At 35.4% G+C, this 24,713-nt stretch overlaps 1 protein-coding gene across 1 annotated transcript in view; it reads left to right on the top strand.

The window, feature by feature from the left end:
* Window positions 1-1,246: 1,246 nt before the first annotated feature.
* TDRD12 (tudor domain containing 12) overlaps window positions 1,247-24,713 on the top strand; it is a 33,852-nt gene continuing 10,385 nt past the window's right edge. The window contains exons 1-20 of the mRNA XM_076348833.1: window positions 1,247-1,267; window positions 2,482-2,643; window positions 2,944-3,080; window positions 4,523-4,642; window positions 6,038-6,093; window positions 7,558-7,643; window positions 8,734-8,932; window positions 9,551-9,627; window positions 11,266-11,370; window positions 11,758-11,943; window positions 12,625-12,778; window positions 14,489-14,616; window positions 16,313-16,504; window positions 17,611-17,739; window positions 19,559-19,676; window positions 20,563-20,696; window positions 20,790-21,010; window positions 21,770-21,869; window positions 23,894-24,081; window positions 24,384-24,594. Coding sequence (XP_076204948.1) covers window positions 1,247-1,267; window positions 2,482-2,643; window positions 2,944-3,080; window positions 4,523-4,642; window positions 6,038-6,093; window positions 7,558-7,643; window positions 8,734-8,932; window positions 9,551-9,627; window positions 11,266-11,370; window positions 11,758-11,943; window positions 12,625-12,778; window positions 14,489-14,616; window positions 16,313-16,504; window positions 17,611-17,739; window positions 19,559-19,676; window positions 20,563-20,696; window positions 20,790-21,010; window positions 21,770-21,869; window positions 23,894-24,081; window positions 24,384-24,594 — 2,724 coding nt within the window. The remainder of the gene's footprint in view (window positions 1,268-2,481; window positions 2,644-2,943; window positions 3,081-4,522; window positions 4,643-6,037; window positions 6,094-7,557; window positions 7,644-8,733; window positions 8,933-9,550; window positions 9,628-11,265; window positions 11,371-11,757; window positions 11,944-12,624; window positions 12,779-14,488; window positions 14,617-16,312; window positions 16,505-17,610; window positions 17,740-19,558; window positions 19,677-20,562; window positions 20,697-20,789; window positions 21,011-21,769; window positions 21,870-23,893; window positions 24,082-24,383; window positions 24,595-24,713) is intronic.

Below are 24,713 nucleotides of genomic sequence, written 5' to 3'. Positions count from 1 at the left end.
GAGGGGTTTAATGGCCTCTTGCTTCTTTACAAGGTAAATATCCTTAGTGTTGGGTATGGGATTTGAGCAAACATTTGTGTTCTTACTTAGTTCTTAATAACAAAGTGGGTATGTTTTTATTAGGAATATATTATGAGAGCTAACCTTTTTCTGTGGGTGTGCTTTAACCTTGATACTTTGATAGGTCATTTATTGGTTTTGCACTTCTCAAACTAGGAGATAGGAGAGGTTAGTTATGCCTCTCACGTGCTATTCCTGAAATAAAATTTTTTTAAGTGTCTAAGGCAGTACTATGTATCTCATGTTACAGTGTATTGTAGTGCAGTGTTAGAGACTTATGTGTAACCTGGATGGTATGCTTGTGTCATGTGATACTAGGTAAAACTTCTAAAATAGTTTCAGCTGTTTTATTGTAGTGTCAAACTGGGAATAATTAGTACTGTCTCTTAGCAAAGCATGTTGCTAGTTATGACCACAGTGTAGCTGTATTGCTTCTTATTTAGCACTGACTTGTTCAATGCTGGCTTTGGAAGTGGAAGGCCAATGTTTTGACTTTCCTCTCCTGAAACATTTTATTAGGCACCTACTTCCAGTGTGAATTCTTTTAAGTGGTAAGCTAGACACTGCAGTGATGGTATCATGATGTTGCTAGTTTGTGCCAAAATGAAATGCAGATTACTTCAGTCTGTAGGTAGTTTATTACTCCATTGCAATTCCTAGTTATGATATGTACTATTGCAGATTAATGTAATGTGAAATACCAGTAGAAATCTCCGTTATGTTACAATTGTTTGCTAAGGTTAGGCCTTTTCTTTTGTGTTAGTTTGTTTGGTTTGGTTTTTTTTAATGATGTAAGCATTTCCCTCTGGTGTTTCTGTGCGTTTGGTTGTGTAGATAGATTGTAGCAGCCCTTTTCTTCAATCAGCGTATTTCTGTTGGCCTTTGAATGTAAGCTAAGCAGCTATACACTATAAGTAGGTTGAGGATAACAGGTGTGTTTTGGTGTACTAAAAATTGATGTGGTTGTATGTAAATAAGCATGGATGGCAAATCCTAATTAGGCTTTAACATAGTGCCTCATTAAGAAGGCTGGTTTGAACCCTTTGATACGTGTAAATCAGTTGCCTAGAGTAATACTCCTGAGACAAGTAGTAGGTGTATGCTCTTTAGTTATGCTTTAAAAATGGTTAATCAAACATTTCTTGTTTTTTTACAGTAGTGTTGAGGAATACTGTAGCTGAGAAACATGGAAGTCTTGGTATTAGAGGTATGCTGGTGTTTTTTAAAGTCTGAAGGATTGCTCTTTGTTTATTTCAGTGCAACTCTGGAAGTTAGATTTACAAATAAGATGATGCCTCTGTATTTCCATTCAGCAGCACTTTCTTACATGTGTGGGGTCATATATGGATTATATACATTTTGTCACTTCTTTTAGGTATTTATATTGCTTTCATCTCAAAAGAGGTCAGTAGGGATGCAGCTAAAATCTAAAATGGAAGATGTGCAACATAATCTTAAATAGAGTGTAGTATAGTACTAGATTCTACTGAATTCCATAAGAGATCATGGAAAAATCGTTTTCCCAGAATACAGCCAGGACAGCTGACCCAAGGGATAATCCATACCATATGATGTCATGCTCAGCAATAAAAGCTGCGGGGAAGGAGGAGGAAAGGGGGATGTCTGTGATTATCAAATTTGTCTTCCCAAGTCAGTGTTACACGTGATGAAGCCCTGTTTTCCTGGAAATGGCTAAACATCTTCCTGCCAATGCGAAACAGCGAATGCATTCCTTATTTTGCTTTTCTTGCATGCACAGCTGTTGCTTTACCTATTCAGCAGTCTTGATCTCAACCCATGAATTTTCTCACTTTTACCCTTCCAATTCTCTAAGTCATCCCACTGCAGAGGAGTGAGGGAGCAGCTGTGTGGTGTTTAGCTGCCTACTGGGATTAACCCACAACAACTGGGGACCCAGATCAGCTGAAAAACTGCGATACAAAGGTTTACAAAGGCTGAGCAGAAAGCTATGACACCATTTTAAAGAAACTGACTGTCCTGTAAACTCTCTGAGCATGAAGAAAAGTCCATTGGTGGGGTTTGTTGTGTGTTTTGGGGTTTTTTTGTATGTACTTCTTGAGGACAAGATGGAAGTAAAAAGCTTTATGTCTTTGCACTTTACCCGCTGTTTGGTTTAACCAACTTTTTAGATAATGCTACTACCTTTTAGACTACGTATGCCATTAATTGCAGTGCTAAAGAAACTTGCAAGCTGAGAAGTCATTTAATGAACTAAAGGTCTGAAGTTGAAAGATGTTTTGCTTGTTAATGTTCTGTGTGCTAAGTATTGGTCACCATAATTTTTAAGGTGCGTCACTAAAGATTTTATTTTTACATTTGCTGCTCAGATGTTCTTAAAATCATCCTGTCGTTTTAGCAGGAGCTAATAGTATTTGTATTGTTATCTACCCCTTGCCCCAGATTGAAGATCCAGGTTGCTTTTGGGTTACTATGAAAGGATGTGGGCCTTATGTAGTCAATGAAATAGAATATAAAAACCTGAATGCTGAAATGAATCAGTTCTATGACAAATCTTATAAAGATGTGGATGAAGTAAAGCCACCAATGGTAGAAGAAGGCCAGGTAAAATCATTGCTATATTGTGCAGATAGAGAGAAATAATCTGTTACTTGCATTGGTTTGGGGGTGAAGTATCCAAGTTATGCATTAATCTTTCTTTTAATATTGCTATGTAGAAAAGTAGATAATGGCATCTATATGGGTTATATCTTCTTATCTGTAAATGACATAAGCCGCAATGCTTGCGTTTTAAAAAGAAAATTGAGGGCTGTATAATAAATACTATATTCTTGCCTCTAAAAAAATTTTGAGTGTAATTTTCTCCATTTGCAAGAACCTGCTGTCTTCTTGTTTCTTTTTCAGATTTGTGTGGTTTTCAGTGAGGAACTCAAATGCTGGTGTAGAGCGGTTATTAAGTCAATCATGTACTGTACAGATCATTATCAAACAGAATGTTTTCTTGTGGATTATGCCAAATACATTTTTGTTAAATCAAAGGAGTAAGTGTTTGGGGTTTTTGACACTATCACTGAAATGTATTTGTTAGTTAATGTATACAGATACTATTAATATTTATTTAGATTGATAGTGACAAGGCTTTGGTTGAATTGAGGTGTGGGTTGGGTCCACAAGAAACTGGTAGCTGTGTGATAGGCCCTTGCAAGTGTGGATGCAAACCAGTCTTTTTTTAGTGAATTTTTAAAGATGCTTTCTGTTGTAGGTTTTGTTTTTTTAAAAGATTTGAAATAGAAATAATGTCAGTTTGTTATAACTGAAATGTATGATTGCCAGTTAACATTATTTATATATATCTTCCTCCCTTAGTAAATGATTATATACTAAAAAATTAAAAAACTATAACCAGTGAAGATCATTCACAAAGCGTATATGGAAGCAGGGTTTCACTTGCTGAAGCAGCTTTTGACATCTAGACACAAATATGTGGGTTTTTTCCCACTGCAGTTTTCTAGCTTGTTTATTTTACTAAGAGCTGACAGTCTGTCTTGGCATGGTGCAAAAAAGGTGTTTTCACAGGTTCTGAGTTTTTAATAAAACCACTGTGGAACCTACTGTTTCTAAAATCTTGAAAAATGTGTTCTAAAAAATAACTGTTCCAGCTCTTAGCTAGATTTAAAGTTCAATTCTCTAATAAAATATGCAACTTTGAGTACGAGAAGCTTTACCAAATGTTTTTTGTAGTATTTCACAAAATTAAGAAAGCTTATTTAAAATATTTTAAAATAAATCTTAAATAATGTTTTTAAATTGAATGTTGCTGTATTGGAAAACAACTTGACAGTGCCCTGAGTTTAAAATATGTTCAACTGGAAGTAAATGCGTGATTTACTGCTTTTTCATTGTAAAATAAAAAATTGAACAAAAGTGATAAATATATGGATCTTAAAAGCTTGCTCTATGTGGTGTCTTGCTGGTTATTAAAAGTCTCCCACCAAACCAAGTGTAAAGGATAAGATTAACACTCTAGTGATACCTTTATAAATTCTTTTTAGGAAAATGAGTACAAATGCAAATTAGTGTATTTATTAGATTTCCTTCTTGCTGATGTTAATCATACCTGGTTTCTCACACAGAAGTAATCACTGCAAAATGGAACATGCAGTGCCAGGTGGTGTATGTGGTAGTATGAGGGCTAAATATCATGAAGACTTCAAACTATAGTGGCGAAGGATCAGAAAGGTTTCAAGTAAATAGGAAGCGTATTCATATCCAGAGCAAATCTGTTCACTAATTGCTCCTGGTAGCACCTCTCTTGGAGAGAAAAATAAAACTCTGGTTCCAGGGTGTTTCACAGTGGGAGCCAAACTTCTGGAAGAACTCTGTTGTCAGATACAGGGTAATGGAAGGATGTGTATGAGACCAGTGACTTCCGGAGAATAAAATCTGCTCTGTAAAATGAGGTTATTTCCGCTTTGTTTTTAAGCATTCGAGTTGCACTGGAAGCATTTATGCAGATCCCATATAGAGCAAAAAAGTGTAGACTGTATCGCACAAAGCCAGTGACGTTGCGTATCGACTTTTGTGAAGATACTGCGAAAATAGTGTAAGTAGAGTTTAATAAATTTATTCTATTCATAAATTTCTTAAGTGTGAAGTTTTATTGCAGAAATTTGTTTTTAAAAGAGATTATATTTCAAGAAGAACATAGGAAATCAGATTTGGAAAACTTTCTATTTCAGAGGAGCAGTTCTTAAACGGAACTGCTTCCTTAATGAGTCTTCCTTCATGATTTGGGTTTTATTATTCACCTGTTTGAATCTTTTGATATTTATTTTAAAACCTTTGGAAGTTTAGACAAGTTTCTGGCAGTTCTTGCCCTTTGTCATCCCAGAGCTGTGTTTCTTGATTCCTAGCACATGAACTTCTTTACTAATCTATCCTTATGTGCTGTTTCTTACAGATGCTCATCTTGCTCCTGATACTCTTTTTTTTTTTTTTTTTCTGGTAGTTAATGCTTACCTGAACTGACATTCTGTAGCTGTTTATAGGTAGCTTTGTTTTTCCCCATTCTGTCTTTTTTCTTGACGTGTTTTGGGTTCCTGTTGTGCTTTCCTTATATTCATGTCAGTTTTTTTCTCACTACAGTTTTGAAGGACTTCAGTAAGGTTTTCACTGGGGTCTGGTGGTAAAGAAAAATGCTTTTATATCCTTGAGTTCCAGGATGCTTTTGTCAAACATCCTGCCAACTTGAGAGGCACATGATTAGATCACTGGGGAATATGGCTCCACAGCAAGAAAGCCACTTTGGTTTGTGTTGTTAAAGAATACTCAAAACTACACGTGGTCAAGCAGGTTTGGGGTTTTTTTTTTTTTAATACTCTTGTTTGGAAGAAGAAATTAGTATTTGACTTCCAATATTCTGACAGAACAAATCTTAGCATAGTTTGGATAGGAATAGCGTACATCTTGAGCGGGCCATCATTGCGAATTGTCAAAAAAAGTAGTAGATTGTCATATTTTGTTTATGGTGCTCTTCATTTGATTCTTTTTTATTTTATACTTAAAGTTGCAGAAGATGGTAAAGAGTGAACTTGATTTTCTGCTACAGACCTTTCAGTCTTCAGCACTTCAATGTTTAAGTGCTTGTTCAAAATTGCTCAATGCCTATTTAATATGTTCTGCAAGTGGATGCTTGCTTTATTTTTGGTTATTCTGTTTCATTTCTAACCATCATATTTTATGTTGGATGCAAACTATCATACCTTGACAAAGCAATATCCGATAACTTTTGATCAGTTCATTTTATTAATGAGCTGAAACAATATTATCAAAACTGAAGTTACATTCGAAGTAGTAAGATCCTGCTAATATGTCTAGTTTGTGCACTACTTAAGATTTGACGTGACTTCAAATAATTTCTTTACATGCATCCAAAGTTTTTTTCAAAATTACCATTTTAATTTTTGATGATGTGGGATAACTGTGTTTATTTTCCTAGACCAGCCAAAAGATGGGATAGTGCTGCTACTCGGTATTTTCAAAACCTTCTCAAAGGTAAATAAAACATTCTGCCAAAATCATAATTGGTGCTTCTATTTTGGGAAAAATAAACTGTTAGAGAAATGTAGTACTTGTGTTTATATATTTGATTATATTTAGGAATGTTGTATATTAAAGAGAAAGGAGCTGTGTAAGGTTTTTTTGTATGGCCTGACTATAAGGCAAAAATATTTGTGGAGCTGCATCTTGAGTACTGCGGGCTTCCATGCTGCATAAATTTTGATAGTTGAGTAGATGGTATCCGGCTCTTGGACAGGCTCAATAGGGTAGCACTGATGTAACATTTGTTTTGAACAGTGGAGCCTTTCTGTGTATTTAGTTCAAATCTTTGAATCCGCATCACAGCTGTATTTTTGTAGTTTTGTGCAGAGATGGCAAGATCTGGCTTAGGACTTTACCCTTCCAGTTGTTTTTTTTGACAAGGAGGTAAGCACCAGCTCAGAAGAGGAGTATCTTTTTTTGTAGTTGTTAACAAATAGCTTGAGCTCTAAGTAGTTATTTAGTAAGCTAGAACTGCTTTTTCTCCAGTCTCTTCTTGTCCTTTCCCATGTTTGGTGTTTCATCCAGTCTTTTTCATATCAAGCCTTCTATTTTGGTATGAGACAGCTTTTGGTCTTACTAGAAAAGCAGCTCTTTACTGAGATTTTCTAATCTTTTTGTTTACATGCTTCTACCTGAAAAACTACCTACCTGCTTACTCACAAGTATAACATACTCCATGCAAAGTATTTGGGGAGGAGAGGATGAGTTTATGAAAGCAATAAAGGGTCTTTAGGCTGATAATTTCACATGCTAACTGGGACATAGCACTTCTCACGATTTACTTTTTTTTTTTTTTTTGTTTCCCCCCCCATCTAAGTGTCACTGTGCAAAGCAAAGGTTAGTAGGGAGCAATAATAACATTGAATTTAATTTCATAGGTATTCCCAGACTGTACCATAAGTAGTAATACGTACTTTTTTTAATTGCTAGCATATCATTAGTGTATGCAGAAGTGCTTCAGAATTTACTAACGGACTTTTATCAGCTATGTTTGCTTGAATAAAGAGCCTAACCAAGCTATATAAATGTGCAAATATAACTTCTTTCAAGAAAAGTAAATGTCAAGTTTGGAAAGTATGCATTTGTACTACAGATTGTCAGAGTCTAAAAGATTAAGACTTTTAGTGTAGAACTAAGACTAGTTTGTGTACAGAGGTCATTAATCTGTTTTGGCTCTCAATCTTCCTTCAAAGACCAAGGACAACTTCATTTTTGTAACTTTAAGTTTTTATTGCCATGTTACTTTCTTGTTCTATTTAAGTTACTACATTTGTACTAGCTTCTCTAAAGAAATAGGTTACACATCTAATTGTAATTTCTATTTTTGTCTATCTCGGAAAGTACAAGTGAAAAATACTGATAACTTGATAGGGGTTTAATCTTTTTACTTGTTCTTGTGTTTATTACCATGTTTAGCAACTACCCAAATGAAAGCCAAGTTATGTGCTGTAGAAGATAACACATTTGATGTTTTTCTTTATGTGACAATAAAAGATGAAAAGGTAAGATACTTTTGTATCTACAAACCTATTCATGCGCTTTGCTATGTAAGTTGTAACTTCGCGATTAGTTTAAGACTGAAAAGCATTACTTGCAAGTGAGTTTTGTAATTTCTGTCAGATACAGTAGAAGCTAAATCATTCACTTATTAGAGGTTTTGTTTTATATTTCTGTTACTTGTAAAATTCTGGAGGAATTCCAAGAGGCAGAAATCCCATTTTTCTTTATGTGAACCTCTTTTTGGAAGGTATTGACAAGCAAGTGAAGTGTGAATTATTTAGTGCACTCTTGCACCTTTTTGTGCTATCATACTTAAAGATGTTTCAATAAGGCAGTTGCATAGTATTATGAAAATAAATGGTTCACACTTGCTTTTGCATAAGACTGAGTCCTCAAACCTTTGGAGGGAAAAAAAAACCCAACCAAAACAACAAACCCTGAAGTTACACATTTCAGCAATGTGTAACTTGTGCTAAATCTCTGCTGTAGCTGCTGTTAGACTTAAGCAGCTGTATGGTAGATACAAGTGAATTTATTTATTTGAATACTGCTTCTACTTGGAGTGCTTTACCAAGGCTTTTAACACTGGAGCTGTGGTCTTTGCCACAGACAATAACTTCGAAGGTACATATTAATTTAAATATCTTCTCTCAGTTTGGAATCCCAATTGGCAGTAGTGTCACTGATCTCTGAGCCAATGGAGTTTAAGAAGTTTTAGGTTTAGTATTACTTTTTTCTGCCAGATTTTGATGCACACTGAATCAAAAAATAAACCAGCTTGACTTACTAACAGTTTTTTTTAAATTTTTAGGGCTCATAGAAAAAGTTAATTGAGTACAGAATTTTAGGCAGAAGCATGAAACTGACAACTAATTGACACCTGTTTAGAGAACATTCAGGAAGATATGACTGACTTTCCTATTCTGGAGTTAATATTCTTCAGAAAGCATTTGCTGATACTGCTTATGTCTTATTGCTGTTGTTTAAAGCTTCAGATAAATTCTAAACAAGTATGTGGTGGTGTAGCTTATTGCTTGTTGATACTGGTCAATAAAGATCTTGATGATTATTTTTTTTTTTTTTTTTTTTTAGGTATGCGTTAATGATGATCTTGTCTCAAAGAACTTTGCTCGTTTTGAGGAAGCTAACGAGATTACAGGGAGTTCTGCAGATTATCAGGAGAACCAAACATCATTAAATGTTGAGTCTCTTCCAGTGAAAACTGTTAATCCTGCACTTGCTTTCAGGCCAGTGCTGTTTAAGGAGAAGGTATCAACAGATCTTGAAACAGGTGGGAACCGTGTGTGTCGGAAACAATCATACATGCAATGCATCATGTGTCTTTAAACATGAACCTACTGTCTCGGTTCGAATCCAACAGTTGGATCAAATGGTATTCTTCTAACAAACGATGCTTATGTATCAGATTTCACAAAGACCAGTCAAATCATCAGATGCAGGAATATTGTAAAGCTTTTTGTACTATATAAGACAAAGGAAGGCTGAGGGTGAGCTACATGGGCATTTGTTGATATGCTTAGTAGCGTTAGATATTATTGAAATTACTTGTGGCATTGATCAATGATGCATTACTGGGGTTTTTTGAGTTTTGAGGGATTTATTTGAACAGAGGTACTTTTAAAACGAGTATTTACCATGAGTTGCCTCATTTATAGTGATTCCAGTCTTTCTTTTTAAAAATATGCAACTGTCCATCCTTGTTCACTCAGTTCATCTGCATAGTTATCTCTGTGTAAAGATAACTATTTTTTGGTTGTTCTTTTTGCCATTAGGAAATGATACAAGCAACTCTACAAGACGGTTGCAACCCACTGTAAATAAAAATACTGGCTTTTTGTGTTCAGATAATCAGAAATGTGTTTCTGCGTTTTTTTACTTATCTTTCTAGACCCTGCTCTTTCTAGTTCCTTTCTTGAAGAGACATACCAAAGGTCAAGCACAGATCTAAATGAAAATACTGTGCCTGTAAGTATTATATTTTGCATTAAATTGTCGAAGATGAACTAAATTAAACATACGTAGGACAGATTAGAAATACTGCAGTCATCTAGCTTGTTCTTCTATGTAACATAGATCTGGGGGACTGCACTAATTCTTGATATAGTTAAAAAAACATTCTAATTCAGTTTCTTTTTTTAAATTGCAGAAAATTTTAAAAGATGTACTACAGTCCTTGAAAAGGTTGTGCCTCCTTTTGCACTCCTTTACTATAGTTTTATGAAGATGATAGTTGTCTATACTACCCAGTTAACATTTTTATGTATCCAGAAAATTTTAATGTTTCCCTGAAAACAAAATAGTCCTTATGCTGTACCATGGTAAACATTCATTGGAGTCTCTTCTTATTTGTTGAGTTGTCTAATACTTTAATCTGGTTTCTTGCTATTTTCTCTTTTTTTTTGTTTGCTGTTCTCTTCTGAAACATTTTCAGAAGGTCAGCGGTCATTCTTGAGTGTTAAATTGTGTACTGAATTGCACAATTGGAGCTATTACAATGTCCATGGGAGGAAAGGAAAATGAACTGATAGATTCTAGGCAAATAATCACTGTTGAGTGTATGCAATCTTGGCTCTTTTAAAGAGCCTGTGTGCTGTTGCATGTCCTCTTCTGCTAGATGCTTTAAAGGAGAATTTTGCTTCTGTGATAGCAATGGTACTACTACTTCTGTCAAGTCAGGGGGGAAAAAAGGGAGTTTTACAGAAGTTATTTTCTAGCTCTGCTGAGAATTGAAGGATGACAACTACTCCTGAACTTAAACTGTAATACCTTATTAAAATATTTTGGAAAGAATGACGATGAAAGTAGTAGTGTGGATTGTTACTGAAGCAGAGCAGGATTACCTTTATACCCTTTTGCAAACAGTCAGCTGAATTACCTTTACCAGGCACTTGAGTGATACAAATCTTTGACCAAGTCATGCCTGTTGATTGCTGGTGACTAATGATGAACACTAGAAAATCCCCTGTTCAGAACCAGACATCTTTGGGGTAACACTGGATGCAGCATCTGCTACTGGTTATTCCCTTGAGGATTTGCAAGGGAGTTTGTTGTTCAATTTAAATTCATGTGCATTGTCTTTGTAAGTGTGCAGCTGGGTAACCTGTTTTTGTTTTTCCTCCTGTCTGTGGTGTGCAGGCTTTCCATGATTTTTCTTAATTTTGTTTGAAAATGTTTAAAAACTAATCAGTATGTGTTCAAACTAGCTCAGGTCCCCAGTTATGACTAGCTTGAGATGTGACGGTGAACTAATTTTTCTTTTGTGTGGGCGATGTTCTTGTCACATGCTTGATTCCTAGTAAAGAAACACTTGTTACTGTTCTGCAACAAGTTAGACAGTTTTCTGAAGTTTTGTTTCATCAAAATGAAAGACAATCCTGATAAATCTTTCTTTAAGAAATACTAATAAATGAGTATTTGTCTCACCACCGGTCTGTGTAACTTACCAGTATGTATGAATTGTATTTAAAATGTGTTTGCGATTTCTTTGGCTATTTTTCATCAAAATACCATTTTTTAAATACAATAAATGCTTTTGAGTCATGTGTAAGCTAAAACCCTTTTATTAAGTATTGCCTTTGTCATCTATTTGTCACATGGTTTCAGAGTTTTCAAAATCTTAGTGAAGAAAGAAACTTTGTCTTTCTTAGCAACAAAATTGAGCCATCATCAGTTCTGGAAACAGCACCACTTTTTGATGACCTGAAAAAGGTAATGCTAATGTAATATATTACACTGAATATCTTTTTAAGGCTAGTATCATACCCCAACGTTAGATACTAAATATAATAGTAATACCTAATTTTGATTGAGGAATGTCTAGGGGGTTGTTCATGTGGTTGAATAAATGAAGTTTCAGAGAGATGTAAGAATTGTACACATTTCTTCTGGTATATCAGTTACTGCCACAAGTCATGGGATTTGAATTTTAATATAATAATTGAACTCCTCAGCCCAGAAGAACTTTTTCATATTGCATGTTAAGGACATTTACTATGTAGTGGGTCAAAAGCTCTTAAATCACTCAGTGTTGAGTGTTGTCTTATTTTGTTAAAGTACACAGTTTTCATGTGGAACTCTTAATTTCTCTTTCTATAGGAACTTACTCGGAAAAAATTTTTAGGCCCTAACTTCACAGAATCTTACTGTTGGCCGCCAGTAGCTCGAGGATGTGATGTAGTTGCCATCTCGTATCAGGGAAACGATCCTTTCTTATATATTCCACCAGTTCTTACATTTTTGCAGTCGGGAAGTTGCTACAAAGCCTTGCCAAACAGGAATGGAGTAGGTATATATTAGAGTAGTAACAGGTTTTCTGTTCTAAAGTGCAGATGTAGAATAATGATCCAAAAGAGGATGGATGTTTAGAATGTATACATTTAATGTTATCTTAATGTATCTTCAAGATGCTTGCCAGTTTATATAAGCCCTCTGCATAGAGGCTTACAGAGATGGACTGCATAAATGTGGGAGTCTAAAACTTACTTGTCAAGTAATATCTAACAAGTGGTTAATGTCATATCACTTTGATACTTGATTAGGCTTTGTTTTTAAGGGGATAGTATGTAGTCATTAAAATTTGTATTAGCTGTTTTAAATATCGTAATTCACTTTCTAACTCATATTAGATGACAGAAACACAGAATTACTGAGGTTGTAAAGGACCTCTGGAAATTGCCTAGTACAACCCCAAGTAAGACAAGATGCTCCTGCTTCTGTTAAATTTTTGGACCTTTTACTGTATCTTGCTGCATGCATCCTTTTTGTCCCCAGGTAGCCTGGTTCCTTGAGTCTGTAACATCTGCATTTAGGAGGTGATATACTGCTAAAAGCTTCAGTATTGAAGTACTTAAAGGCCTGTGTTGCAGATTTTGTTTTTGTCCTAAATGCTGAAGTAGTACAATTCTTAAGATTCTGAACATTTGTCTAATACTATGGTGTAAAATTTTGTACATATGTATGTAGCCGCTAGCACTTATTTTATGTCCTGGGTGGAAGAAGGCACAACTTGTTTTTGAGCTACTGAAAACATATGAGAGATGCTCCAGACAGCTTCATCCAATGTTGATAATACTTGGGCAGAACAAAGAAGAAGCTAGAAGTGTGAAAATTCGAGGATGTAAGAATACTTTCTATCTTCTTAATTATGCTTGAAAACAATGTGGGCTGCCTTAATTGCAGGAAACTGTGAAAGAAGAAATTTGTACTTCTTAAGTTTTTTGTTCTATAAAGTGGTAATTCTGTTTCTTTAATGCTATAACTCTGTGGTGGTACGTGAAGCTTCAGTAGTGCTATTTAACAGTGAATGGTATTAAAGCTGTTTGAATATCTACATGTTCAGCATCTCTTTTGTAAGTTCCATACAATTATTTTTGAGCCAAAGTACTGGTAGGGATTTGATGAAGATCATGCTGAATTAGGATTAATCATGGACTTTCTTGATTTAGAACCAGATTTTAATAGCTTTTTTTTTGATACATGAGCACCCATTGCTGGACAGAGGTACTGGGTCTGTCAGGGATGGAGTTAATTCTCTTCATAGTCTGTATGGTGGTGTGTTTTGGATTTGTAACTGGAACAGTGTGGATAACACACTAGTGTTTTGGCTCTTGCTGAGCATCACTTGCATGGCATCAAGAATTCTCTTTTTCCCAGTCTGCCACCCAGTGAGTAGGCTGGGGGTGGGCAAGAAGCTGGGAGGGGACACAGCCTGGACAGCTGACCTAAACTGACCAAAGTGATAATACAATACTGTCTAATGTCATGCTCAACAATAAAAAGTTGAGGGCTGGGGATGATCTGATGAGTGGCTGGGCATCTGTCTGCTTGTGGGATGTCGTCAGTGGTTGCATAAATTGCATAAATGTCCAACTTACATTTTAGTTGGAAGTATTTTTTTTTAAAAGGTGTTTTCCAACTTGCTTATTGCAATAAATTCTAAGTAATTTGTGCATATAAATTCAGTAATATGCAGAGGATACTCCAAAGAGAAGAGGAAGCATAGAATTAGTAAAAGAGCTGTTGGGAGACTTGCCCTACTTAAGTGTATTTACTTAAAAACACTTAGTTTTACTATTCTTGTGTGGTCTTGCTGTTAAGCCTTAATTGATAACTGTATTTTTAAAAGTGGCTCTTCTTGCCAAGAAAACAAGAAATATGGATAAAACTATGAAGGATTGTGTAAAACTTTCAGTTTCAGCAGTTTGTGTTCTTACATCCATCATTCAAGTTTAAGAGCCTGGTGGATTAATTCAGATCTTTTATTGGTAGAGCTGTTGGTATATTTGCACAGATTGATTGGTGTGGTTTTATTTTTATATATATATATACACACATACACACACATATATGTGTGTAAATATCTAAGCTACAATGTATGCTTTATTCCGTTTTTAAAACTGAACTCTTCTAAAGGCTGCTCTTGCACGTATTTAAAATATTTACCTTCTGTCTATCTGGTTCTGAAGTTCTTATCTCTACTTCCATTACCTTATTGGAAAATGAAATGCCGTCCTGCTTTGTAAACTTGTTAACATTCAGACCTTTCACTCTTTTAAAAACTGAGTTTTACCCACTTGGGTCTTGAAGACATGCAGGGTTAGAAAAATACAAGCATACTAAAAATGACTCTTCAGCAGAAGTCAGAAAATGGAGTTCAGTGTTCTCTATTAAAAAAAATTAAAAAATTTAAAAATCACCCCAACTTCAAGATGATGCATCTGAAATGCAGATGTGGCCTTTTTAATAAAACTACCATGTCCTATGGTGTCTTGTTAATATTCTTTCAAGTTGTAAGTTAATGTTAACAGTCTTTTCTTCGTATTTGTAGGTGAGCTAATTGTGACTACACCGTATAGCCTCCTGAGACTGTTTGAACATCACAGTTTATTATTTTGTAGACTTTGCCATCTTGTTCTTGATGAGATTGAGGTACTGTTCTCTGACGCTACTAAACAGGTAAATGGTCTTGTCCCATTCTATGCTGCTGCTCCATTATGCTGTCTTCCTTTGCTGTGGATGGTTTCCCAAGGACTTGCATTTTTTTCAACTTGGTAGCAGTAGTTTTAATCTACTTTAAAGGCTTGCATCATCTGTCTGTAAGGAACTTCCTTTTCCCTCTTATCAGTGCTGTTTGAACAGCTTCGGTTCAAGAACCGTCTTTATTGGTAAACCCCTCAGTCTCTGTAGAATGAAAGGCAGAAGTGAATGATGAAATAGTCTTGGAAGCAATCGTAAAAACTTTCTTTGGGCCTTAATGATAGTGCAGGCAAAAGGAGAAGCTGATCGCAACTCAAAGTCTTGGAAGAGGAACGGCATTAAGTTCCATGTTGACAAGGGTGAATATATTGTATCAGTTTTAAAATGATGACTTACAACTCAAGTTTAAGAAAACTCCGTATTTTTTTTTATTGCTGCTTTGAGGCTTCGTAGGACAGATGCTTTCTGTTAGTATTACAGCATATTACATCATCAGTATGCAAAAAACAGCTTACGCACCTTTTTTTACTGTCATAGATTTTTTTTTTTTAAATCATTAACTTACTACCTGTTTAAAATTTGGTGATAAGACTAGAGTGCTGTGTTTCTAACTGTGAAAAGCTAGAGAAATTTCTTAATGGAGATAGATTGCCCAATTTGCTATATGTGAAGCTCTTAAATATGTCTTCATAGCAGCAAATCTCGGGTCATAAATTAGATGAAATGTCATCCAGTGGGACATTCCTTCTTTCTGTTCAGGCTGTTCTTTCTGTTGTGTTCCTGTACTACTTGAGATGGAGTGCAGGTATACCATATGAAGATTGTGGGAAAGGTAGTTTGTAAAATACTGTGCGTGTATCTGCGACTTTTGTAGGATCTTCTCAGCTTCTCAAAAGCATCAGTCTTGAATAGAAAAGAGAAGACATGCTTTTTCAGATGGAAGTGATCATTTGATAATGTTTGGACTATTGTAGCTCTTCTAAAGCACTATGTTACAGAAATGTTACATTGTTAAAAATATTGCTGCTATGGGTAAATTTAGTGCCAGGTTGAGAGAGATCTCTTAGGATTCCACCAGAGCCCTAGAACTCTTCTTAGCATGGTAGTGCTTTGCCAGAAATCCTGATGTCGTTCCACAACTGGACTGCTTGTCACTTACGTAAGGTGATGTCATCAGGAATATATTCATTCTGTCTTAGTGATTTTTATTTTTTATAAATGATTTTATGGCACACACACCCTTTTTTTTTTTTTTTGGCAAATTACTGTATTGGCAGGTTGGGCTTATCTTCTACTTACCTCCTAGTTTTTGCTGACTGCCTCTGACCTCTTGGATCTACTTTTGTCTAGGCTTAGTATTTTTCAGGTTTGAACAGATCCTTTTCCTGATATTTCCATCTTCTCTGGGCAGAATCCTGTGTTATGATCTTGTGTGCGTGCACATGCTGTTCCTTCATGCTGTCTCGTCACTTTCTTCTTGCTTCAGAAGTCGTTCAAATAATAGGATAAAAGTGCACAAACCAAACACTTCGTTTTGGGATGTGAAATTTGTGTTTTGCTGTGGTGGTGTTTTTGTGACTGGAAAAAACAGTGTGCTGAAACAGTGTACTTTTCACTGCTATTACATGCTTATTGGAATAGGGTAAGAGGATAGAAAAAACTTTTTTCGTTATAGGTTTTTACTATATTAGATTGTTACAAGAAAGCCATTATTACTGAAGAGTGGGAGTATTCACCGCATCAGATTATTGCTGTTGGAACTCGTTGGAATAAACATATAGCACACTTGATAAAGGAGTTCATGAACGATCCTTATATTGTGATAACAGCTATGGAAGAAGCTTCCATCTATGGAAATGTGCAACAGGTAAAAAATTTGGGGATGATGTCACTATTTCTTTACTAAGGTATTTTGCTGTTTGTACTGATTGAAGTCAGTATATATGGCTGCTGATTGTTTATTTTAAGTGGGTAGTGCTACAATCCTAACTCAGACTGTTCAGGTGCACCTCCCATGTATGAACTGAGGTGACTCTTAGAAGACCTGTGCAAGTTAATCACTGAACGAGCTGAAGGTCTCTTACCTTGCTTTGTAGGACTGAGGTGAAGATATTCCCTCAAGTATTTCATTGTTAGTGCAAATGAATCTGAATTCTATGTGAAGTATTTGCAAATGGTATAGTTTGTGACCAGAATTTTGTCAAAGTGTTTTTGTAATTGTTAATTGTGAGTGGCAGAACTACAAGGTAAGTTATCCCAAGACAGAGCTAGTGAAATACTTGTTATACTGCTGTGTGCCACACAATACAGAGCTTAACTTTCTGGAAATTTTAGGTCAAATTATTACATGTTCTTAGGTGTCTTCTCATTTAATTTCCTGTCAATGTGGTATAGCCCTTAAGAATAATACAAAATGTTGTAAGTATGATCTGAATTCTTCTGTGTCTCAAAATGTAATAATTTGGGGATTGAGAATGTTGGGAAATCTCTAGAACTAGACATTCTGAGCATGAGACAAAACTGAAAAAACCCACCACTTTTTGTGAGAATTCTGATTAATGGTTTGGCAGGACTGAAAATGTCAGTGGTTTGATGCTTTAGTTATTAAGAGTATTTCAGGTGGTGCAGTATGCTTTTGGAGTGTGAAGCTTTTTTTTAGTGGTACTTGAAAATGCTAAACTTAAAGATTGATAAATCACCTAAAATTAAATGCATGAAAAATCTTAATGTGGGACTTTGATTGTGTGTTGGATTTTAATTATACTTCTGGAAGCTGTCCTAAATGCATGCCTTTTGTGAAAGTTGTATCTTCTGTAAGTTTAACAGAAGACCTACGACTTACTGGAGCTACCATTTACTGGATTCTTTTTGGTATTATGTAACAATGATTAGTGCTTATTAAAAGGAAGAATTATGTAGTAAAATATATAGATTACATGAATTATCAGCCCTTTCCTTTGTATCTACTTCTAGGTCGTGCGACCTTGCACGAACAGTGAGAGAACTGCTGTGTTACTCAAAATACTGGATTTTACCCATGATAATCTTCAGAAGGTGCTGGTATTCACTAATTCAGTAAATGAAGCAGAAATGGTTCATAAGGTAAGAAAGTATTTAAATTTACATAGATAAGTGCTTTTTTTAATTGTTAAGGTATGACAAACTAGAAAATATCTTGGCTTCTGAGAATAAAGGATGAGTGTGAATTTGGAAGTTGATTATTTCTGCTAAAAATAGCCCCAGCCCTGCTCTTCTGCCAACTAGAAGAAAGCCTAACTGACAGGAACATCTGGCATAGAATGCATTCATTACTAAATTCTTAATTACGTTCTGTCTGTCGGGTTGGAACTTTGAGTTGAATCAAACTGGCTTTTTTCCAGTAAAAGTTCTGTCAGTTTTTTTAATTTTATTTTTTACTGTTTCCAGGAGTGGTATGGGGGGAGAGAACTTAAGCCACCATGTTAAGAAGTTCTGTTGCTTTCTACTCAGGAGTAGTTGAGATTGTAGAAGGCTGTTTCTCTGATTTGAAAGAAACATTTTCTGTCTTCCTGTGAAAGTCTACCAGAATTTAGTCATAGGTCATGGGAGGAAGATAGCATGCTTAATATGTATTTTCTTAAAAACTGGCATAAAACTGCTTCAAAACTATCTGCAATAGAACATGCTCCAGTTTCCCACCTTTTTTGTGGGATTGTATACTGACCATTTCAGAGGTGGAGACTAAGGAGGAGTTTTCCTGAAATAGTTCCTTCTTCAGGTATTATAGCAACGAATATATATAACAACATAGCAATAGAAAAACCTCTTCTGTACTTTCGTTATCTCTTTGCTCGTCCTCCAACACTGCAAAGTAAGAGGAGTGCAATCTGATTTGACTGGGAAGCAGGAGATGGGAAGCAGTTCTGTTAAGTCTGGATAGGGTGATGCGGGTGATGGGGATGATATTGCTAACGAGGGCAAGCTATGAGGATATTCGAATTAAAGCCTTTAGTAATAGCTTCAAGGATGGGATAGCAAAAGGATGTGTGGCTGGATTGTTCGGATGTCATAGGAAGAGATATGTCAGTCCTGAAACATGGGAATGTATTCCCTTCCAGAAGCTGGAATAGATGCTGTGCTATTTAAAGGATTCTTCTTATGTAAATGTTAGTGTATCTGGAATGTTTAATCTTTGACGATTGTTAATGGAAGCAAATCTGGTTTTGTCTCATGACTTTCTAGCACGTTTTCCTTGAATATTTGAGAGTTAATTTCTTCAAGCATATCAAAACCAACCCCACCACCACTTAAAGGAAGAGTGTTTATTGACGCTAAAGAAGTATTGAAGCTGTTTGTAGTAATCCTTGTGTACATTAACTTCAAATATCTTAAATGGTCTACAAAAATATTTTAAGTGTTAACTTAGTTCATTAGACATGCCAGTTTACCAAATAACCAAGGTTTTTGTAGTGATTAATTTGTGAACCTTGAACTTGACAAATACATAAAGCCTTTTGAGAATACTACATTCATGCAAGTTAAGTATGAGTAGATCGGTGAGGGGTTTTTAGTGCTTTTTCTGAGACTGAAACTTGAGCCTGCATGTTGTTAGATGATAGAATCGACTTAGAATAGAAAGGGCACCTTAATGGTGGGAAAATCTTCAAATGGAATTTGTACTTTCTTAAACATCTGTTTAATGTATTAATCCATAGGAACCTGAGCTTATTAGTTTTCTTTTTGTACAGGAAGTTAGTAAGTTTAATGTCCATAATCTCAATTTTCACTTTTTTTCATATAAGCAACCTAAATTTCATTAACTCTTTACCTTGGCTCTCTTTCCAGTAGCTAAGGTATGCTAGATACTAATAAGAGATACTGTTTATTAGAGCAGTTATTGCTGTATTGGAAGAACATATAACTCCTTTACTTTGTCATCCAGGCACTGAAGAGCAATTCAATATTTTCCTTGAAAATACATAAAGAGAGCAAGTTTAATTTCAAGTGTATCTTAGAGCAGTGGACAAAAAAATATAGTTCTGGCATTCATGTTGTGTTAGGTGAGTATTTTCTTTTTGTCTAGTTGTGATTATGTCTTCATGGTGACTCGTGTTCTACACTAAATACTTATACTGGGTTATCTCTTCCACAGGGTCAGTTCCCTATGAATTCTTTCTAGTTGTCCCTTTACTTATTAGTGCTACAGTTAATCTTTTTTCTTTTTTTTCCTTTTTTCTTTTTTGTTGTTGTTCCTGTGTCCCAGGGTTAACTGCTGTGAGGGAAAACCTTACTTATTAGAGGGAACATAAAGGAGGTTTTTTTGATGCATTATTTAAAAGAACTACTAGTACTTTCAGAGAATTTCCATGATTTCACAATTGTCTCCTACTACAGAGGATATCTGCAGTTTGAAATATTTTAGAAACTCCGAAGACTTATTGTAATCACTTCCCACATGTTCTGGTAGAAGTCCATTTTTCAAGTTGTTTGCAGACTCTTACCCAGTTTCAAACGTAATTTTTTCCATTTTGTACATCAAAAGCAAGAAGATTGATTTTAATTACATCTGCTTTGTAGGTTCATACAAAGGTGTTAGCATTCCTGCATTACTTCAAGTGTTTTCTGTCTTACTCTTGTAAAGTACTTGGCTGTGGGCAATTTTATTTATTCTGTGATACTGATATGAGATAAAGAATTATGCTAGATTATTAGAGACTAACAGGAAATGCTTTTCTGCCATATGCTTATGAAGTGTATTGACTGAAGAAATATAATGGTTTATATAAGTGTATTGGGAAAAGACCTTTTTCTTAATTCTTAATTCGATGGGGAGAAGGAAACAGCCATTGCTAATGTGATGTAATACTTACATGCTTGAAGTATTACAGTGTCGTGGTTTATATAAGATACAGTTATCTTATATGTATGTATAAATCATGTGCTTAGTTTTAACAGATGACTGCATGCAGTCTTTGGGAATTACAGATGCAACTTGCGTGATACATTTCAGTTTTCCTTCTCCAAGAATCTTCGGTGAGCGTCTACACAGCATGTCTGACAACTTCTGTAAAGTGATAAAGGTTTGACTGAATCTTTAATGGGTTAATATTACATTTGATTATTAAGTGGTGGATACATAAGAGCTTTTTAAAATAATAATTTTTTTTTTTTAGGATTCTTCTGTAGATCAGGAATATACAAAGGCAAGGTCAGTCATTCTGCTAACAGAAAACAGTGCATGTCATGCACTTGGGATCCTGCGCTATTTGCAGCACGCAGAAGCTGAAATTCCATCAGAACTGCATGATTTTACTGCCAAGATGCTAGAAGCCGAAGAAGATAAGAAATTTTCAAGGCCACTGTGTGCCTATCTTAAAACATTTGGGATTTGCAAGTAAGGAAGTACCAAGTTTTCTTGACAGCCTTACTGATGCAGGAAGGCATTGTATGCCCTGAATGATGACTGCTTCTACTTCCTTGATGAATTTTCCTGTTGGATACTTCTATTCAAACCAGATTTTGCTCATGATTCTTTTTTTTTTTTTTTTTCTGTTCACTGTTGCATCTGTTTCACTCTTAAGTACTTTTATGAAAACAAAAATATTAATGTTGTTATGGAGACCATACATAATCTGACGTAGTATAATTATGACTCCTGCCTAGATGTACTTGGGCGAACTTTAAGCCATTGTTTTGATTAGTATTCTAACCATAATTGCACGAGGTTTGTGCTTTACTCTCTCCCCTATAGTCTCCTGTCCCTCCAGAGTGGGTAAGTAGACGATGACTTATCTGAGCTGTGTGTAACTGGATTGTAAGTATTTTAGCCTGAAGGAAGAAGCTAAAGTGTTCTCAGGTATGACTTCTAGTAGAGATAACTGTTGTTGCAAGTAACAAAAAATTCAGTGTTAGTATTTGTTTTACTCTGAAACAACTTTTCTGGTGTTTTTTTGTTTCGATGTACAAACTTTTCCACCAAGAGCTTTTTGGCCATTTCTGTCTAACCCCCCAAGTCATTGGTGCTGTTTGAGACAGAAATTGAATATTGAGGGCTGATGAAATTTTAGTGTTTAAAGCTGTTTTAAGACACATCAAAATAGTTTACAACTGAAAACAAAGGGCTTTTTTCTAAAACCATTTTCTTAATACATAGGAATAGAACAGTGTGTCCAGATCGTCATCAAATTAATTTACAAATAGACGTGCCCCAGAATATACCAGATAAAATTATACAAACGTCTGGATGTGTGACAGTAAGTTGTTACTATTTACCTTGGGTTTGGGTACCAAGAAGACAGGTCTTAAATAGCTACTTAGCATATTACTTATTTTTTCACACTGCATTAATATCACTGTAGTATGTATACTATATCTCTTGGATGTTTGTTATTTTTTAGCTTTTTTCCTCTCTCCCTTGCATAAGTAAGTGTGCCAGATTTTCCTTTAATCCTTAGCTTGAATTGACATTATTTTGCAGGTGATTCTGAGTTTACCTCAGTTTTTCTTCTGCACTGAAGATTACCATTCTATGGGAAGAGGGCTTATGTTCTGTTTATTCCTTCCCTCTATAAATTGAGACCATATACCAAAATTAACAAAGGTTAAAGTTCCTGTAAACTTCAATTATATTTATTATAGAGGAAACAAAAATTTATCTTCTGGAGTGAAGAGAAGTTGATGATGCATGTTTTGTTGGAAGTGAGGATTTTTTTCTTAGCTGACATGCTCATGCAAACTTGCTGAAAAGTGAGCATATTCTGGTCTTGTCACTTGAAACTGGTATTCATTTGCAGTACCCACAGAAAATGGGATACAGCTCCTCCCTTATCTTCTAGATGTAACAGTTATTTCCTACTAAGGTGTCAATGCTTTTTGAAAACAATTTTGATAGAGTGCTGTTCTAACTGGACTGTTTTGTTTGGGTTTTTTTTAATAGTTTCACAGTCATGGTTATTGGGTTGACTTTGTTATGGTGGTTCTTCACATCCTAGTAACAGTTTGTATTTCCAGCTCCCTTTACCCGGCTTTTCAGTCCCTTCTATACTGGAGTGTCTTCCTATACAGCAGTATTGTACAGTCTCGTTCGTCTCCTTGTTGGATGATGATTGCTGAGGGCAGGTGTGTAGACATTGGTGCTTCCTTCCAAAGTTAGCACTTTGGGTCTAAGAAGTGCTGGATGCCTTCCGTTTGGATGAGCTGCTTCCACCTTCTTCCTGTCCTGCCTTTTCCAGAATTCAGGTGCCTTCAGGTCATGCAGTTAATGGGTGTTATCCATTCCTAAAAGTCATAGGTTGTGAGAATAGAAAATAAGGAGAACTGGGTGGATTCTTTGGTGTCACTCCATTTCTGCCTAATTAAAATTAAAGCTTTTGTTGGTAGGTATGAGTTCAAACCCTTTGACAACCTACACGTGTACGGTTTTAGTGCTGGATGGATTTGCCAGATTCAGTGGACAGATTTCATGACACTCCTATTAGAAACTTGCAGTTACCTGTGGTGCACTCAAGACAGCAGTTGTAGCCTCTTCCATTTCCTCATCTGCTTCTGCTGACTGCAGAAGCCTGGGTGTCTGTCTTACAAATCAGTTATCACTTTGATAAGTATTCACTTTCTTTTTTGTTTGGAACCTAGTATAATGTCTCCTTCCTTCAAGAGCCTCAAGTCACATTTGTGCTTTTTTAGGATTTTTAAGTGGAAATCACTTTCTGGTCCTCTTACTATCCTGTCTGGCCTCGTACACCCAGCTGTATCTCAGTACTTCTGCTTGGCATGACCCTTGAGACGGAATGCACTCAGCATTTTATGCATTGGTGTTGATACTAGTATATTCATAGTTTTTCACTGAAGTAATTTTGGTGCAAAAAGAGTGAAGGCCTCATACCTCCCCAGTCAGCTCTTCGAAAACTCACTGTGAGGCTGGAGAACACTTAGAATTAAGCTTGAACGGTGTGGAATGCCTTAGTGGTTAGTAGCTTGGCAGGTAGTAGCATAGTTCACTGGTGTTCATTTAAGTGGAATACCACCAATTGAGACCTAACAGTTCTTGCTCTATAAATTTCTGTCCACTGTTGACTGGACTATGAGCAATTAGTATTATTCATAGTCTTATTAATAATATAATAATAACTCAATCTTCTGAAATGTGTGTATGTAACAGCATCTCTGTCACCTCTTTGGGCTGGAAAGACGTAGGTGATCTTGAATATGAAAACTTATATTTCATTAATTGACAAAATCATCCAGTCCTCCTTTTTTCTAATGTATTTTATGCTTTCAGATACTGCCTCTCCACATTGTAAATGCAACAAACTACTTTGGTCGAATAGTAGATAAACAAAAGGACCAATATACAACCCTTGCTGAAGAAATTAATGAGTATTTTAAGAAACCTAGTAATAAAATTTCTGTTAAAAATGTGGAGAAACTAGCATTTTATGGATTATGTGAGAAAACACTTTTTCACAGGTAAAAATGTTGTTTTTTAAAATTATTCATGTGCACTTTTTGTACAAAGTAATTTAAAACTTTCACTGTTTAGTTAAAAAGTCAACCTACCCCCAAAACCAGCAAAAAATCACTGCTATTCAAATCATTCTTTAAAAAGCTATCACATACTCTTTAAGTTACTGAATGGAAAACAGAACAACTACACACACACACACGCAGTTAGATATTTTGCTATGAAAATACCATTTTTTAAACAAGAGTAGATTAAAAAACTTATTATATGAATAATAATTCTGTGTTTCCTTTCCTACTATATGAAGGGTTCAGGTGATAGAGATTTCCCCAAAAGAGGAGGAAAACTTGTTCTTTAACGTCAAAATTCAATATATAGATGAAGGTAGAACAAGTCAAGTTCAGAGCTATCAGCTGCTTCACTTACCTGCAAGATTTCAGTGTCTGCCACCTCAGGCTGTGGAATTTGTAGTTTGTAGAGTGAAACCCGTTGATAATGAAATGGAATGGAACCCAAAGGTAATATTTGTCAGGTTTTTCATGGTATTTCCTTTAAGTTCTTTAATTTCTCTCTGTGTTGTTGGAAATGAGGAACTGTTTCTACAAGAAAAACAGTTATGAACTGCAAATTCAGTTAT

Source organism: Aptenodytes patagonicus, chromosome 11 (genome assembly GCF_965638725.1).
Source record: "Aptenodytes patagonicus chromosome 11, bAptPat1.pri.cur, whole genome shotgun sequence".
NCBI lineage: Eukaryota > Metazoa > Chordata > Aves > Sphenisciformes > Spheniscidae > Aptenodytes > Aptenodytes patagonicus.
Note: the sequence above shows the minus strand (reverse complement) of the source record. Positions and strands in the feature narration are given on the sequence as shown.